The sequence below is a fragment of the Balaenoptera ricei genome, chromosome 12, assembly GCF_028023285.1.
Source record: "Balaenoptera ricei isolate mBalRic1 chromosome 12, mBalRic1.hap2, whole genome shotgun sequence".
NCBI classification, from domain to species: Eukaryota; Metazoa; Chordata; class Mammalia; order Artiodactyla; family Balaenopteridae; genus Balaenoptera; species Balaenoptera ricei.
In genome coordinates this window covers 65,290,546-65,310,149 of record NC_082650.1, presented here as the reverse complement: position 1 = coordinate 65,310,149, position 19,604 = coordinate 65,290,546, and the positions used below count along the sequence as shown (strand labels likewise).

Below are 19,604 nucleotides of genomic sequence, written 5' to 3'. Positions count from 1 at the left end.
TGATTGGCTCCCTGAAATATTTCAATAAAACCTTTACTCTAAACAACTCCTTTCATGATATTGTGTAAGAAAATAAAGAATGAGTAAGGGACATAAAGCAATCCGCCAATGATTGGAGACAGGATTTTCTTTACATTGTCTAATAGACTCGTTTATTATTGTAAGCTGGTAAAAAGAGACTTATGCTTCGTGTTGAAGAAAGAGTTATTTGTGCTTGATACATTGAAGACACTGTTCAAAAGCATTTTGTCCTTATAAAAGGATGACCCCTGTAGTAATTCTTAGGCAAGGAGGGACAAATTCAACCAACAAAAAGCACATCTCGCCCCGAGTTCCCCATGATTTCTCCACATATAGCAAAAAAATACACATCAGTAATTTATTTGAACATGCACATTAGTGAGTAGCACAGTTCCAGGCTACTCAGGAAACAAAAGGGAGAATATCAGCATTATCTAAATAAAAAAGAGAGGTGACTTACACCATTTTAATTGTCTTAAAAACACGGATAAGAGGAGCAATTAAAATAGCGTCCTAAATAGTACTAGCTAATGTAGATTACATAAGTATACAATATGATTCAACTCAGAGTGCTCTGACAAGCATAAACCACCAGTCCTAGTAAACAAGGCCCAGATCAACTGCCGAGAAAATGTTAGATTCAGATGTAATAAAAGTTACTTTTATTTCAGTCCTGAATGCAAAACACAAGTCACGTGTGAAGACAGCATTCTAAAAAAGGTGGCTCTGTTTAAGCAAGGAGGCTGTTTCCTTTTGCATTTTTATTACGTTTGAATTCTCTTTCTGACGTTTGCTTTCTCTACCCTTCCTCCCCTGAGCACTAATTTATCAAAAAAAAAAAAAAAAAAAGAAAAGAAAAAGGATTTCAAGGTGCAAGTTGTACATTCTTATCGTTATACCATTTCATCTCTTTCTGGAAGACAGTATTACAATCAGCATTACAAGGTTAATTATTTTTCTCTGAATATCTGTTTCACATACATGTATTTCAAAATCATAATGTTGATTGGGAAAAGAAACCTACCAATGAGAGAGTGATGCGTCATACCCTTCCTATTGTGCTGTGTGTCTTTCCCATCCCTTCTCCCTTTCCCTGTAAAGAGCTGTAAAAAATTTAAGGCAGATGAGGTATATTGCTGAAGGAAAAAGTTATTTTTGAAAAAAAACTCAAAAAAACTTTTATTCTGCCCTTCTACTCAAGAAAGACTACTCAACTATAAATCTAGTGCTAGAAAAAAGCAGGAAAGACACCGTTTGCATGTACCCTACTATGTTTTCTATTTCTAGAATGGCTTTTTGTTAATTTAATTTTAATAGAAAAAATAAGCACCTTAAGCTATGAACAAGAAAAGAACTTCATTATTAGTGAGTCTAGAATCCAAACGGAATTAAGAACACTCACTCAAACTCTTTCACTCATTCTCACAAAGGCCAATGCTACTGATTAGGATTGTAAAGTGCTGTACTTAGTATAAACACTTGTATACACTGCAGACACTGAAAAATAACCCTCAAGCACATTGTGTTATAGTTCCAAAAATATATTTACAGTCTATTACAAAGATTACAAATGGAAGTGTCTAGGTGACTATATTATGCTAATTAAAATTATTTTACAGATTATTTCTCCTTAGGGACAAAAAACATTTTAGTGAAATTAAAATGATTTTTCTAGTCAATCAAAAAATAAATTAAAATATCAAACAACACTGTACAGTGATTTAAAAGAAAGAAAAAGGGGTGGGGAGGGGTTGGGATGCAATCCTTTTGAGTTTTTCTATAGCCGTCTTTGGTCCTAAATGTGGGAAAACACATTATGTAGCACTGAAAATACCTGTTCTTTTGTGATGCTCTGCAAGTAAAATAGAAAAATATAGTGCATTTTCAATGTATTCAGAGCCCACTACAGAGAAATGTGTGTACAAAACAAGACAGTATAAATAAAATTTACAAGTTTTACAAAGGAACATTTACAGGTTTTGTTTCTGTTATTTGATTGTTTGTTTGTGGGTGCCCACATTATCAAACAAGACCAATTAGGACCGATCCCTGGGATCGTTCTCTATTAAAATCATTATAAACAGCCCAATTCTCTTTGGAAATACAACAGTTCAATTCTGGGGTAGTTCATGATTTTCGTTACTTTTGAAAGCATTACTCACAATATGTATACATTCCTGAAATAGCTATAAAGACACATTTAATTATTGCTTATGAAATTCTAACACAGTCATCAAATAATATTGTTTAATAAAGCTTAAAGAAAAAGCCAGACCCTTCACCTCTTCCTTACATGGTAAAAAGCGTTCTTTCATTTAACAAGCTTCCCGCATCAGCGTTCACATATAAAAAGACTTTTTTTTTTTAAACTGCAGTGGTGATATTCTGTGCAGCAAATTTGTTTTTGAAAGGTGAAAATTGTGAACTGCCCCTTTTATCATGCTTTCAGAGTTCTAATATAAAACTTAATTCTTTCCTTTCATGTTTGGACTGCATTAAACAGAATAGGATATAAAATATATGTCAACTATTTCTCCTAAATTTCCTAATGTCTCGATATTGAAAACATCGTGATGTGCTCAGATTAAATTTTAGATAACACTGGCTAGTTCTTGCTTTCAGAGACTTGCCTTCACCAACATTCTTTAGATGAAGTGCCTCATCTTTTTTTTTTTTATAATCAGAAACCTACACTTTGAGTTTTTATTAAGTTCTGTCTAGTAAAATCACTCTATAAACAATCTGTTAAAAGTGCCTTATAGTATTTATGCATCATTATTGCTTTTTTCACTGAAAAGATAGTGTGTTGTCAGATCTTTACAAAAAAATTTCTTTTTAAAAAATATCAGAGCGCTTGGCAACTTGCGTTTTCTTGACTACCTGCCAATTAGCAAACAATATCAAAACAGCACTGATTAAACAAAATTAAATGGCACAAAAGGGATACCAATGTTCTGACAGAGATATATCTTCAATCATGCTATGCTTTTTTTTTTAAATTGGAGATTCTTTCAAAGGTACCCAGTGTAGTAATGTGTCATAGATTAACACTAAAAAGGTCCAAAGCTATAAACAACTTTCTAAAACAAAGTCCTTATGAAGAATAAACACAAATGATTTTAAAAAGGAATAGTCTGAAATCACGTATTTAAGGAAAATATTTCATTGATTTTAACAATAAGATCATGATTTTATTTGACAAATATATTCTTTCTTAAATTCTTTATGTACATTTTAAAAAGTCTATCAGATAAAAAGGAGGTTAGAGAGCTCAAGGTGTTTGGATGTTTTTCAGGTAGTACTTTGTTTATTGTCACTGCTGTTTTCCTGGCCACCAGTGGTGGATCCTAAATTCCCTTTTTATATATTCTGGTGGCACTTAGGAGTTCAAGTCTATAGGTGCTTCTTAAATCTTCTCTTCACTGTAGGAAGGACCCAGGATATCAACTGTCTGCTAGCAGCATTCTACGCATATACTGAAGGCCAGTACTGTTCTCTCGTGGTCCATAGTCTCCCTCATAAGGGAGAAACGCTCATCACACTTGAATGCCAGTTCCATGTAAATGGAGCATTTGTGCTCTCATAGTCTGAATGCTGCTCATGATTTTCTTTTGATGGCCCACCAGTGTGATCCCTAAACTCATCACATCCCTGAAAAAGACAAATGCATTTTTTATTAGTCACCTTACAAAAATTGTATTTGGTACTAAACTGTCATCAACTCTTTAATTAATATGTTTCTCTTAGGCACACAGATCTTATCTTGGTGTTCTTGGATATTAAGATCCTATTCCCACAGTGGGTCGGATTGGCAACCTGCGTCAACATTCTCCTTTGTAAAACCCTGCTGCTCAGGATCTCAATTTGTCATGATCAGTTATTTTTAAACGATCTGACCTTTTTTTTTTTTAACCGGGTGAGGTGACTTTATGTTTTGGCCGCTATGCGCAACTTGGGGGGTTGCTCCCCGAGACCGGGGATCAAACCTGGGCCCTGGGCAGTGAAGGCACTGAGTCCTAAGCACTGGACCACGACGGAATTCTTTGATTTGACATTTTATTTAAGAAATTATCAAAGCCTTCAAATTATTATTAACTTAAGGTACAGCTAGGAAACGTTACTTGAAATGTAGTATTCTTGAACTTAAGGAAAGTTTAAAATATCTCATTGTTTAAACAGGATATAGTATGAATGGAAACATTGCGTGGCTCTAGTAGATCAAGAATCATCAAGGATCATACAAAGTATTATACTGAGTTTAATTAACGTGTGGTAATCCTGAGCATACTATTGGTTGTATACTTCAGTTTAGTACAATCATTTGACCACATTTTGGAAAAAAAAAATTCCTTAAAGTGTGCAATACCTCTGTTTAATAGCCTAAATTTGCCATACGCCAGCTGTATCTGTCTGTGGCTGTTACCCCTCCTATTAGCCACAAAGACTGAGCTTAGGTATTTACAAGTAGCTAAAATATAGCCACAGTAGATACTGCGATATTTCAGAGCCGTGGTCTAATAAGACCTTGAGAAGCACAGTTTTTCAGGGGAGTAGATTACTTTGGAGAGACAGGTGTAATTACATCAGCTCTACCCACGTGGTGCCTAGCAGAAAACCAAACGAGAGAGCATGCACATGCCGAAATTCATGTATATGCCATTTCCTGACATGCCAGGAAAGAGTATGTGATTGCTGGCTTTCTTCTCATCTGAAAAATGTGAAACACTTCTCCCAACAGTCTTAGTGGGATGTAAATAGCATCCCACTAATAGAACCTTGATAATTGTTTCCCATTTTCAAACACACTGACTGAGAGGAACTGCATTGCCTGTAAGAGTAACGCTGCAGCCAAGGAAGCTGAGGTCCAGAGATACTAAATGTATTTCCTAAGACCACATAATCAGTTATAGAGCCGGAAAGAAATATTTAGTTCTTTTTACCTCCAGTTCAGAGCAATTTCAAAAACTGTTTTATCAGGTCATTTTTCAATTAAAAAAAAAAATCAATCAATCACAAACCTTCCAAAACTTAAGTTAAATTCTTATTACGGTTAATTGAATTAGGCGTCCTTTGACCTCTTCAGAAAGTGCTCATACTGGATTTCATAATGCATTTTGGTATTGAAATTTCGAGATTTTTAATGTCTGATACAAACATGGTGAAAGAAATCCTCTTTTGCAATGGAGAAAGTTTCCCCAGTGACTAGGAATCTAAATAATACAGCAGGAGTTTGGGATTGATATGAATATACTGCTATATTTAAAATAGATAACCAACAAGGACCTACTGTATAGCACAGGGAACTCTGCTCAATACTCTGTAATAACCTAAATGTGAAAAGAATTTGAAAAAGAATAGTTATACATGTATAACTGAATTACTTTGCTGTACACCTGAAACTAACACAACATTGTTAATCAATTCTACTCCAATATAAAATAAAAATTAAAAAAGATAGATAATACAGCGGTTAATGAAAGAGGAAGTCTCACTGGGTGGTGTTCTGAACTCTGGCTATGGAGACAAATTAGCTACCACTTACGATTGAGTCAGTTTAGGGCAAATATCTAAATTCTCTGAGCCTTAGCCTTGTCGTATGTAAAACTACTGACTTAATAAAATTGTTGCCATGAAGGTTAAAAAAGATACTGTATGTTCAGAAGTCTGTTTAGCAAAATGCCTGGGACATAGTAGGCACTTATTAAAGAGACACTTTTCTCCCTGATTTTTGGGTTCATACCTCTTTAATATATGGAAGATGACCTAAAGTCTAACGTTTGGATTGCACCTGATACATTCTTCAATATAATTTTGCAGGTTTAAGCTTACTCGATAGTCATCCTGGCGACTGATTCAAGGGAGTTGTAGCCGGCTGCTGTGAAGTTATCTTTATATCTTTCCATCTTAATAGCTTGTAGCCATTCTCCAACTGAACAAAAGGCAGTGAAGTCAGGAGTGTTTTGATCCAAAAGAGGGCTTATTGGCCTGGGTGAGAATAATACAGAAAAGCAAATTTTTTCATGAATTACGAAAGAAAGCATGCCTTAGCCCCACAAAAGTAAGGATATAAAAAATAAAATTACATATTTTAATTGATATTGTAATAACAAATAAACAGATATGCTAATAAAAATCTAATGCGTAAAGTTTGCCCAATAATTCCAAATTCCAAATGCATAAACAAGGACCTACTGTAGAGCACAGAGAACTATACTCAATATCCTGTGATAAACCATAATGGAAAAGAATATGAAAAAGACTATATATACAGATAACTGAATCACTTTGCTGTACAGCAGAAATTAACACATTGTAAATCACCCATACCTCAATAAAACAAGTTTAAAAAAAAAACCTACTGACTCCAAAATTTCTATTTTATTTAGATATGATGACCAGCAGATTGCATCTTCCATGTACTTTTCAGAGTATGGCCAACAATATTTGTAATCAGTAGATATTTGTTCATTTGCTTCTCTGAAAGTTAACTGGGAGTAAAGAAAGCACATCTGGCTGTGAACTAACTTGTTCAGAGGGTGCTTTAGAGAACATAATGCACCCACTGTACCAATGGCACCCCTTGTGCGCCTTGTGAGTTCATACACCTCCGCAAGGGCCTGACTACAGTACAGACGACAGAGCAACAGGTCTACCTGGCAGCTGAAGCCGAATAACTACTAATGTACATTACCATTACCATGAAGCACGCATGGGGAGGTTAGGTTCTTTTTAATGGGTATACCTCTTAAATCATGTATTGAATTACCTTGGAATTCAATTCATGGAATCATTTTACTATGAAAGTCAAAGCGAAACAGTCTAATAGATAATATGGATAGAGTAAAAAACTGGGGCAACAGCAATAAAAATCCATGTAATATTGATAATTTGAAAAAGTGAAATGCCACCTAATCACACAAATTCACTTGAGAAATTTTTCTAAAATGACAGCCAGTGATATTGATCATAAATTTTATTTAAGGCAATAACAATGAATAGATCTCTTTAAACACTGATTTAACTAAGACAAGCCATCTGAAAAGAAAAAAAAAAACTTCTGTAAAGATAAGAAATTTAATATGGACTTTAATAATTTAACACAAATGTCAATTTGCCATCGGGGTGGGGCTGAGGAGATAAACGGTTCATATGAAGTTTGAATTTCTCCCAGATTTCATTTCTTTAGCTATTTCTTACCTACTACACGTTCCCAGGGGTGTCTTCAGACTATTTGGGTTTCGAATCATTTTGTCTAGAATTCCAACTATCTGTTCAAACTTTGGCCTTTCCGCACGTTCCTTCTGCCAACAATCCAGCATCAGCTGGTGCAGCCCAGCTGGGCAGTCCATGGGTGCTGGTAAGCGATAACCTTCTTCTATTGCTTTTATAACCTAATAGCCAAAAGGACATTAAAATAATACTGACTGAGATTCAATGATAATCAAATGAATTGCCCAGGAGGCAAAGTGATTTATCCAGATAAGAGTAAAGTACACTTCTATGCAAAAGACTTACTTATTTTTTCCAAAACATCCATTGATATTAAGCATGCTATTAAGGGGTGCATGAAGCGCAGGGTATGATGACATTTCCTAGTTAATTCAGCAATAGGGAGCAACAATTAAGCTCACCCAGGGCGCAACAGATGGAAACTTTTTTAATGTCATCCCAGAGGTTTTCAAAAGGGAAGATGTTAACGGAACGATTTTATTGTATATAGCTGTGTATGTACATATCTTTCCATACATTTATGAATCCCTCAAGTTGTAAAAAGAAGGTCTGAGTTACCCAGAATTAGCCCCTACCACAAAGTTTCACTTTTTGAAGAGTTCAAATGATACTTTTCAACAAGATATCCAAATATGTGAATGTACTATGACAGAAAATGTTACCAAGCACACTATTATTTTAAACAATATGAAGCTTATATACTTATGAAGTGTATAGTGTTACAAGATACAGTATTGTGCTAGAACCAATTTGTACTGTTCATAAAGGTGATTGGATCACTTCCCAACTCCAAGTCCCGTGACCTCACACAGGCAGACTGAAACCAGCCTTGGGGGATGGAGGGAGGAAAGGGTTATACCAGGAAATTGGGAAAGGTTACAAATCAGTTTCCCACTCAGAGTGCTGGCTGTTAAACTTTTATCAGCACATCACTGCCCATTTATATCTATTAACAGCGGAAGAGGCTATTTGTATCAAGCTTTGAATGTTAATGAAAACTAAACCTCCATAAACATTTGTACAGGGCAATCAGAAAGTCCAAAAATTACTTATTTAGACTTGGGTTTTTTATTTATATGGAAAGCAAAAAAAGATTTTAAAATCAGACATTGTTACAAATCTGAGCAGCACAGGGAAAATAATAGGAAAGCAAAAAAACACAAATAAGAAGGACTTGTAAAACATCAAAATATTATTGAAGAGGGATTAACAAATCCTTTGATACTAACATAATAATAGTAGAAATGTAGGAAAAAATGGCTCTCTGGAAAAAAAAAGAGGTAACCCTGAGTTTTTGAAGAAAACAGGACTAAAGTAGGCAGACAAAAGCTGGCTTTAAGAAACGTCGATGAACTTAATATTTGTAGGGAAACATATCCTTAAGATGCTTGCTGACACTCAAGAATAGCACATTAAAATGTAAAAGGTTGTAGGATGGAAAAAATAAAGTAGCTAGCATCAACAATTTTTAGAGAAAATCCTCTGTATAAGAAAAACAGTGTCCACTTTTCTTTAAGGAAAATTTATACATGCAAATTGATAAAGTTTAAAAGGTAAAGAGATAAACTTAAATAGAGTAATTTTTGAAAAATTTCATAAGTATAAAATCTTCAGCCCAAAATCTCCCCTGATCACTAGGCTGTAAGTCCATTAGTTTACTAGATATCTTCCCCTAGATTTTCCATAGGAACTTCATACTTTATTTAAAATTGAATTTATTTACCTTTCCCCAAAGCTCTTACTCTTTCAATTAATGACACTTCCAGTCAACCCATCCAGAGAGCTGAAATGAGAACAATCTAGACTCTCTTACATGCACAGGCAATTAGTCACCACTTTCTGATGATACTACTTCCTAAATACAATATACTCAAAAGGTAGAAGTATTTTTTCCTATATGTATATGGATATCTCTATCTCTCTCTGTGTGTGTGTGTGTGTGTGTGTGTGTGTGTGTGTGTGTGTATACACATACAGTGCTGTAATTAGAAATGGCTTTACTCTGAAAATTAGGTTAGTGGGTTGGTGAAAATTATTTATTTTTGCTTATGTACTTTTGTTTTAAAGCTTATTTACCCTAAAGTTTATTATTAATTTTGAATACAACAATTTTTTAAATGTTACTTTTATATTTGTTTTATTAAATTGGTATGGGGTGGGGGGAAGTGTGGTAGAAAATACCATGAACATAATAGATTAAAATACAACACATAAATATATATTTATTTTTGCAGTAATGGAGCCATTATCCCATAGTTATGTAGTTATGTCTTTACCAAGTCTCACACTATGGGATCTTTCCTTCAGTACTTTATTTTGAATAACAGCTATGGAGAAAACACCTTAGCATTAAGTGACTTTCATCAGTGTTGGTACTGAATGCTAGTGAAAGACTTTTGAGAGAAGTTTTAAAATTTTCCTGTTTATGACTCTGTAACTACAAATGTTGGATATCATTGTAAACATTCCTCTATAATATCCCTTTAAAAAGCACACAAGAAAACATACACAAATGGGACCTCTGTAAAGATCACCAACATATAACTACAGGAGGAATTAAATTAAAAAAAAAACTTTTAAATGCAAAGAATTTCATGTGGCTTTGTATAACACTCCAGGGACAGTGCTATTTTAGGATTCAAAAGTGCTCTATGTTAAACAAGTTAGATAAAACTAAAGATAATGTGCTTTGGAAAGCTGGATTAAGTTATTTAAACAGTGGCTCAAGTTGTGAATAAGTAAATTAATAACTGGTAAAACTTTATATATTCAAAATGACCAAATAGTAAACATTTTTTTTTTACGGGGAAAAGAGTGGCTTTCCTCTATTTTGAGGTTGCTTGTATCTGAACATATGCAGTATTTTTCTGAATTGATGGGACTCCATTCCCATGCTCATAAGATTGGGGCAATGCTTATTATTTTCTACCACCTCCTATTTCCCCACTTGTAGCTTTTTCTCAGAAGTTCTGAAAGGAACAATGCAGGTAGAGAAATCTTTCCTTTTTTATTTCCCTCTAAATAATTATTAAACGTACATCTAAACCTTATCATGATCTTCTTGACAAAATACCCTTCAACAGCTCTCCAATTAGAATTCTTTGGCTTTGAGCACAGTATATTCTTAAATCTTTGTGCCAAGAATAAAGTAACATGAAATAACTCTTACAGGAATGAAAGAGTTAGTAAACTTCTGTAGTTAATCTATTGCACTACAGAAATTTGACGATTCCTAGTATTAGAACAGAGAACATTTATCAATACAAAATGAAACTTCTAGCTCTCAAAAGCACAGTGGTTTACAAATTTTTAAAGGAGCAGCAGCAAAGTATAACATTTAAAATAAGAGATGATCTGGACTGGGAATGGACTTTGGGACTCCAAAGTTGCCATTAACAATCATGCTCCTACCTACAGGGGCACCAGAGATACGTTCTGGGAACCTTGGTCTCTATAGAGCATAGTTTGGCATAATTCAAGGCAAGCCTGTTGAGGATAAACCCGCCCTCAAGGGATGATTCAGCCAGGAACTGAGACTTGAGGTTCCGCAGGTTTTATCTGGTTAGCCTGCCAGAGAAACAAGTTATCTTTTAACGATACAATAATCATAGTAAATATTTATTGAATACTTACTATACGATTAGCATTGTTTTAATTATCTCATTTAATCTTTACAAAAACCTTATTAGGCAAGTATTATTATATTGATTCTAGAGACAAAGAATCAGAGGTGCTGAGAGGTTAAGCACCGGGAAAACATCACATAGCTGTCAGTAGAAGAGGCAGAATTTGATGGAGGCTGTCTGACCAGAGCCCATGCTGTTGAGAGCTGCATTATATTTCCAACTGGGAAAACAAAAAGTGTGCTGTGCAAATAGTTACACGTTCTCAGAAACAACAAAACACACAGTAAGATGACTGATCCTACACTTCTTAAAGCGTTACGCAATTATCCATGGAATTCATTTAAAACGTCTTTTTGTGAAATTACTAGAAACCCCTTGGATTTGCCTGTCGAGATCTAGCCTTAGCAATATAATAAAAGTCAAAGAAAAAAAGGAAAAATATTCATAGCAATTTCTAATTCTAGATCATTCCCAGAGGAATAGGAAGTGACTAGGGTAAATGACATTTTAAAACAACAATAGGATCCAACAGGGGACACTTCTTAGACTGCAAAGAAATACTTGGAAAACACACATTTGCTTGCCGAGATGTATTTTACTATTCCTACAGCAGGACACTAGATAAGAGAAAAAGGAGCACAGACAGACCCCATGATAATGGGCCTGTAATAACTCAAAATGGGAGATAACATGATTGGCTTCTGTTCTCCACTTATGCCCATTTTCATCTCATTAACCTCACAATAACATGACCCACATTTTATGCAATTAAATATTTTGGACCTCACATACAGGATTACAGCAAAGTTTTACCAAAAAATCCACAATTTTTTATATCTTAATGCAAAAAAAGTAATAAATCAGTGGTGACTTTTAAAACGAAAAGTTGAGGGCTCACAGTTTAGCTGAGAATAAACTTAGTTACAAGCATATTATATTTTCAAAGCTCTTAAATGTCTTTTCATGGACCACTTTAAAGAATTATCTTTATGTCTCCTATCTTTATGGATGCTTAATTTTTTACCATCCTTGTGACTACCTACCAGTAAATTGGATGATTTATTGGCCTACCTTAAAGTAAGAAGAAATGACTTTGTTGAGTACTATAAACAGGAAAAAAAGTAATCCATATAATGAAGAATTTTAAAATTTCATAATTTGACTATGAAAATTATATTTGGACTAATTAAGACATAAATTCAATTAAAAGACAGCTGCTGTGAACACCAAATATAAGTATTTCCAATTTGTGTATTATGTATTATATTTGACTGCATTTATACATATAAGTTCTGTCTTTGAAAGGTCATTAATGGAAAGGGCTAAACACCTACAGATTTTAAAGAAGAATGAAAGTTGGAAATTTATTGGGAAAGCCTACCCTCTTGGTTTTAACTGCAAATACCTAGATTCTAACTGCTTCCATTGCAGTCAAAACTCAGGAAATTTATGGGCACATGAAAAACAATGAGCAGTAATCCTGTGATAAACCTATTTGGGTGTGGGTAAGTTCATACATATGCATATTATCTTTTCCCAAGATTTTCTTGCTTATTCCCTGCTTTAGAGTGCAACTAAAGCCTCTTGGCACTATCTACTTCATTGATTTTACAATACAGTCAGCCCTCCATATCCTGGGAGGATTCTACATCTTCAGATTGGGCAGCCATGGATGAAAACATTTCAAAAGAAAAAGGAAAACCAGAAAATTCCAAAAAGCAAAACTTGAATTTGCCACACACCAGTAATTATTTGCACTGCATTTACATTGTATTCACATCTATTTACATAGTATTTATATTGTATTAGGTATCATAAGTAATCTAGAGATAATTTAAAGTATACAGGAGGATGGGCACAAGTTTAGTGCACATACAATGTCATTTTATATTTTATATATCCTCAGATTTTGGTATCTGCCAAAGGCCTGGAACCAATGTCCCATGGATACTAAGGGACTAGTGTACCTCTTTTTTATTTCTTCAGAGTGATCACAGAAACCTCACTTTATTTAGCTTTCAGCCTAGAATTCTGTGGAGTTCCTGACAAATATTAACTATCAACTTAGATCTTGTTCTCATGGTGACTTAAGAAAAGTCTCTTGTAATCCAAGGTATTGAAATTTGAGGACTTTCTAAAATCCTTAACAAATTTCTAGCAACTAAATTTAAACAATACAAAGTGAGTTGATTCAATCAAGGGTGATTCTCTCAATCAATCTAGACTGATTTTTAAAACATTAATGTCTCTGAAGATCTGATGAAAGCAACATTCCCAGAAAAATAACATATATTCACATATACAGAGGATTTCCATATGCATCAGGGAGTTGGCAGGTCACTTAAGTCTCTCCAAGGTCTCCTACCCAGAGACTCCAAGAAAAAAGCTTTTCTCTAGAGAATATTTTTGCTAGAATGGAATTCATTATTTTAAATTATCCAGTTTTTTCCACCATTTGTATATTGAAGATTAAACATATAATTGCTCAAATACCAGTTTAACATAAGTATAAAATAATGAATATTATGCTTTAAGAAGAATATTAATATCAATTTCACTATAAAAACTGAACTGCATAGGTAATTTCTTGTGTTTGAATTTAATAATTTAATAATTCAGACCTCTGTGATTAAAAAAAAGAAGAAAGATGGTGCTAAGATGTTCTAGGTCAGAAGTAAACTTCATTGGGCCTATAAAAATTTCATTTGATCAGTAAAAATATTTATTAATGCTTGATAGACTAAATATACATTTATGATATTTAATTTTCAAGAAAAACAATAGGGAATACTAAAAACTAAATTGAAGATTTTTTTTTTTCTTCTTAACCATTTCTATTATTTATTTTTAGAAGTTAAGCGAACTTTGAATTTAAGTCATCTTATATTCCTGTCATTCCCTTTATGTTTGAATCTAGTACAGAAGGAAGGTGTCAAAAGAAATGAAACTCTACCGAGTGTCTAGGGAAATGTAAATATTTCTCTTTCTCTGCCCCAAGGATTTGTTTGCCCACATTTTGACAGTCCATGAAATCTTTGACACTGAGACCTGTCAAATATTAACAACTTTGCCTCTGCCAAATGGACTCATCATTCAGACTTTTATCTTTGAAAAACCAAAACCAAAACCAAAAAAAAAAAACCCCAAATAAAAAAATTTTATGTAATTATTCAATTCGAAATAGCAAAAGATTTCACTGATTTCAAAGCTCCCCCTCTTCAGGCTGTGAATTTTTCAGCCAATGCAAACATTTATTAAAAAATGTATTGAAAATTACCTTACCAACAAGCAGTCTCATTTTAGTTGTCTAAAAATAGCTATTTATAAGTTTTAAGAACCATAGGAACTTGATGTGGAAAATTCTAAAATAAAAAAGAGATACTAATTTTATATAACAATGATCATGATCTGTTTTTGAAAAATAACTCAACTTTACTTAGTCAGCGTCTATTGCTGTCCATGTTTATAGTACCTCGAGAATTGACTACTCCAAACCGGTTTGCTTGTCACATCCTTCTTTTCAATGGTAACATAGAATTTCTTCAAGCACCACTTATTTTTTTACTCTGTTCTTCAAGAGCATGCATTTTTACCATTTCCAAATTCCTTCAAAAAGAAGCTTTCATCAATTTGCCCCAACCTAACCTTCATTTCAAATCACTAACGATGTATGCATCTCCCTTATAGGAGATGCATAGGAGTCTATTTGGTTGGTCCCCATACACTTCACTAAGCCTTTATTTCTGGACTTTCCAAAGGGCTCCCTCGGCGAATTCTCTAATCAACTATGAACCAAGGTCTTCTCCATATTTCTAGTTCAAGTCCAGGGTACCTTCCTAGATTTTACATTTGCTCTAATTTTATCTAAATTTCACTCATATTTTCAATAAACTAAGCCATATGAATCTGCCAGTACTTGAAAGCTTCTGGCTTACAAAAATGTTAATTTTGTAAAATTCAACTTAGAGAAGCAAATATTTACTTGCACTTATGCTATATTGTTTTATAAATGGTTTCTTGGTGTGAGATGTATACGCTCAAGAACTATCATCAGCTTCTTAAGGATAACAACGTATCTTATGCCTTAGTAACAAGATACACATTTAATAAGTTGTATTTTTAGAAGAAATTTCCAAAGATAGTCCCATTGTGATTACATTCTAAAATATCACTATGAAACACCAATATTGATCATAAAATCTAGGTTATCTCATGAAATTAAAATTTAAGTAAATCAATCAACAATAGATAATTTAAACAGATTTTATCAGGAAATTAAAAAAAGAAAGACAAGCTTCAACAACAAAATCAAACACAACCTTCCTCACCCTCTCCTCTGCAAATGATTCTTTTATTCATGTGACTCTCCCACTACAGGTGTGCAAGCTCAGCATGATTACATTTATTAAGGAGAAATATCCTTTGCAGGCTTCTATTATGTCCAGAGAATTTAAATAAAAAAAGAAAAAGCAATTCTTCAAAATGAAGACAAAATGAAATTAATTGAACTACTAATTTATGGTAATTATTGTGGTAATTTGTGGTAATAATTGTGAAAACTCAGCAATCATCTTTTTATGATTCTATAAAAGTTTCTTCTTATGAGCCATTACCTACATGTTCCCATAATATGAATATTAATGTATTAAATAAATCCTTTTAGTTTAAGTAGTGTAACACTTACATCTTGATTTGACATGTCCCAATAAGGTCTTTCTCCATAAGACATAACTTCCCACATGACTATTCCATAGCTCCATACGTCACTGGCTGATGTGAATTTCCGGTACTGGATGGCTTCAGGTGCTGTCCACCTTACTGGAATTTTTCCACCCTGTATAAAAAGAAATTGACATTTTAAGTATGTATAATAATGTATAAAACATTTATAGCAGAACCATTAAGCTACAGTTAAACACTTGTGTATTTGGTTGGCAATTCAGCAGTATCAGGTCTATTCATCTTGAATTTCTCTAAGTGCACTTAAAGTTACTAATCTGTTTTTTAAAATGTCACAGTTAAGTTTTCATTTTTAAGGCAAATCAATAATGGACCTATGTGGTTGTAGGGCAGGAGTCTAGTCGAAAGGACAATAACAAATTAGACAAAACAGCTACTAAAATGGAATGAAACATTGGAATAATATCAATAGTATATAAGTAAATCCTCATATTTTCCCTTTTTCTAATCTTACAAAAGTTATAAGAATTAGCATAGTTAATCTTTTATTAAAACCTTTATTAAAATGGGATTATATTTTTATGCTACAATTATGACTGCTAGTAACCAAACGTTGTATGTGTATATTATTTATATGAACATCCCAATATAAAATAAGCTGTTCTCATTTTTATCATTACTTCTTGTCTTAGCCTATATGTAGATTGTAAAAGCAACAAAGATTCTTCCAAAAGGAAAAAAATAGCAACAACAAAAAGCTGAGATCAATTTGCCTCTTTTCTCCCATTTAGTTTTGTATTATTAGGCCCTGCTTTCTTGGTAGGAAAATCGCAGGAATATGAAAAGGTGCAGTAATAGACTTTTTCTTACAGTCGTTGTATAGACAGCTTCTGGATCGTCCTCTATAACCCGGGACAGGCCGAAATCTGACACTTTACAAACAAGATTGCTGTTGACAAGAATATTACGAGCTGCAAGGTCCCTGTGAACGTATCCCATATCGGCCAAATATCTCATTCCAGCAGCAATTCCTCTCAGCATTCCTACTAACTGAATGACTGTAAATTGCCCATCGTGTTTCTACAGGAAGACAAAAATGAAAGTCCAGTTAGCTATGCTTTGAAAGGGAAAAAAAATCACCATGAAAAATGTCTGCACCCTAGTCATTTTCTATTGTATACTAGGAATCACCAGTTAATTTTCTATGTAGTGTAGACACTTGTGGAAAACATAACAGGTGCTGATTTAACTTGATAGATAGTCAGGTAATAGAGTTCTGATAATCATTTAGTTATTTATATGGATGTGTTGTTCTGATAATCATTTAGTTATTTATATGGATGTGTTGTTAACATTAACTAATAATAATTTCAGATTGTGCAAATCCAAAAGTATACGCTAATTTTTAAGTCGAAGTTAGGGAATGGAATATAAAAAAAAAATGATCCCTGACAGTTAACTGTTTCCCTCACTTGCCAAAAATTACATAAATAATCTAAAAATATAAAAGGGATAAAGACACATATATTAGCTTTCTTTCTCTAAATGGTAAAAAATGTAAAGGTGAAAAAACTTCTGAGTAAAGATGAAGACAAACTAAGAGGTAGAAAAGGATTATACTGGCTGACTTAGTTTTCATTTTATACTTTTCATTGTTGTGCTATCCATAGGTACATTACTTATAACCAAGATTCTCTAAAATACATGTACTAGCAAGTAGAATTGAGCACTCTTTGCAACCAACTGGCCACCATATATTTTTAACCCACAGATTTCTCCAATTGAATTACAGATACGGTGCATGAGGACCGTGGATTGAGTAGATGGGCTTGCTAGGTGATGCTTTCTTCCAGAGAGTTGACAGTTATGCATATCATCTTGCATGTCATATGCAAGATGACAGTTGCGTCTTGCATATCATCAAGATGCAGCAATAAAGACCTCTCAAAATCCTCTGAATCCTTATTAAACTGATCATTCTAGATCATGTATGTTCTCATTATTTTCTCTTTGCCATTTGAAAAAATGTTAACATGTGTTCACGTTCTTAGGTGGAAAGTCTCTGAATGTAAAAATACGTATGTTTTTATGTTTAGAATTTATTATTTATAAAAATAACATACTTGTAACTCTAAAAAGGTTCATAATTCTTTATTTTAGGCTTGGTGTTCACATAACAATATAACAGAAATGGTTCCACAGAGCAGAGCTGGGATCATCCTACCAACATTGAATGGCTATCTCACTTCTCAGTCTTCTCTGTATTACGTCTGTATTTCATTTATAATTGTACTGAAAAAGTAAAATGCTACGCTACAACAGGTATTCAAATTACGGGGCTTCAGGTATCCTCCGTACTTGTGGTAATATGTCAATGGAAACTATTTTTTAACTACATTGTATCACTTAAATGCTCAAAAATATTCTAGTTCAATCCAGTCTAAGACTCTTTTAATCTGCTTTTCAAAGACAATTTTGTGACCTGTTGAAGTTCATACTGTTCACATTTTACACTGCAAAGAAAAGTTCAGAAAACTACATTGGTAGCACGTATAGTATATTTAGAATGGGAGAATAACTTTGTTACTTACCCTGAGAAATGCATCTAGGGCTCCATTTTCCATGAATTCTATTACAATCATGACCGGTTTCCCTAAAATTACAAAAATATATACATAAGAAAAAACAGTGTTGCTTCCAAAACCGTAGTCTAAACTTCGTATTTATCCTCTTTCTCACTCCGGATAAAACACATGGTGCTCTTTTGAAAGACTGACTGGGTGAGCGGTGAGTATTTTTAACGCTTTTAGTGCTGCTAAACGCAAAGAGTCATTAACTGTCTGTTTGGAACGTGGTCATGATTCATAAAATTAAACAGTAAAAGTCAATGTGTTCTTCTGACTCCTGCTGTGTGAACAAAACTCAGAGAAAATGACACTTTACAGAAAATGTGAAGACTAAACTGTATTACTTTTGTGGCTTTGAAGCTAAATGAAAATATCTGTCACTCCATCTATCTATCAGATATATTCTTTAGCTCTAAACCTGCATTCATTTATCCTGATTTTTTTTTTCTGAGATGGTAACACAAGAGAGAATTTAGTCAGTTACATAACAAGAAAAAAAATTCATTAAGAATATGCAATGTATTTACAATTTGATTTTTTAGTATCTATGAAATAACACTAATTTCCGACAGTTCGCTGGATAAATGAAATATATAATCAATATCTACCTCTGGTAACAACCCCTTCCAAATGGACAACATTTGGGTGGTCAAACTGCCCCATGATGCTGGCTTCACATAAAAAGTCTCTCCTTTGTTTTTCTGTGTAACCAACTTTCAGGGTTTTTATGGCTACCGCAACATCTCTTTTCCCTGGAAGTTTCAAACGACCACTGCAGACTTCTCCAAATTCTCCTGAAGTAACAGAACAGGGAGGTGTATTTTAATGTCAGAAATATTTCCTCTCTTAAAGTAAATGCATTAAATTCTTTAAAAGCACTTTTAAACTTTCCTAAACTATCTGTTACACACACTATTATTTTTTTTAACTGGGTTAACAATAACTCTTTCAGAAACAACGTTCAGGTTTGAAATACGCTGCATAATGTACACTGCTTACTAGAGTATAAGGGCACATTAGCAAATTCTAAACATTGATGTTGTTTTCACAGCTTGAGAAGCAAATACTTCTCAAAGATTTAAAAATCTGGAATTCATAGCTACTTATGTCTGCTAGATTTAATGGACTTGATCCAAAAATGTATAATTATTCTGAAGATACATTGTATCCACAGAAAATAATGCTCCTTTTAAATAATCCATACATATTAATCTTCTACATGGAATTACACAGCACAACGGCTAATACCTAAAGCTTAGCAGGAAGATGGTAAATCAAGTCAGAGGAAATGTATATTCCAGCAAAATTCGGGACATTCTAATTATTTTAAATACGAAGTCATTTCTTGGACAGGCCAGAACTATTATGAAATAGCTTATAATAGAACGATATCTTAAAAATCCAACGGAAGACAAAAGAT

At 33.5% G+C, this 19,604-nt stretch overlaps 1 protein-coding gene across 6 annotated transcripts in view; it reads right to left on the bottom strand.

The window, feature by feature from the left end:
- Positions 1-156: 156 nt before the first annotated feature.
- The window catches only part of EPHA7 (EPH receptor A7), a 164,163-nt gene continuing 144,715 nt past the window's right edge, over positions 157-19,604 (bottom strand). For 5 of the 6 annotated variants that reach the window (XM_059941564.1, XM_059941565.1, XM_059941566.1 and 2 more), the window contains 7 exons: positions 18,793-18,978; positions 18,149-18,210; positions 16,428-16,637; positions 15,562-15,711; positions 7,219-7,412; positions 5,851-6,006; positions 157-3,672 (listed from right to left, as the gene is read on the bottom strand). In XM_059941564.1, the coding sequence (XP_059797547.1) occupies positions 3,558-3,672; positions 5,851-6,006; positions 7,219-7,412; positions 15,562-15,711; positions 16,428-16,637; positions 18,149-18,210; positions 18,793-18,978 (1,073 nt within the window). In that variant the 3' untranslated portion in view covers positions 157-3,557. Of the gene's footprint in view, positions 3,673-5,850; positions 6,007-7,218; positions 7,413-15,561; positions 15,712-16,427; positions 16,638-18,148; positions 18,211-18,792; positions 18,979-19,604 lie in introns of those variants that run through there. The other variant, XM_059941571.1, reaches the window with a different exon arrangement.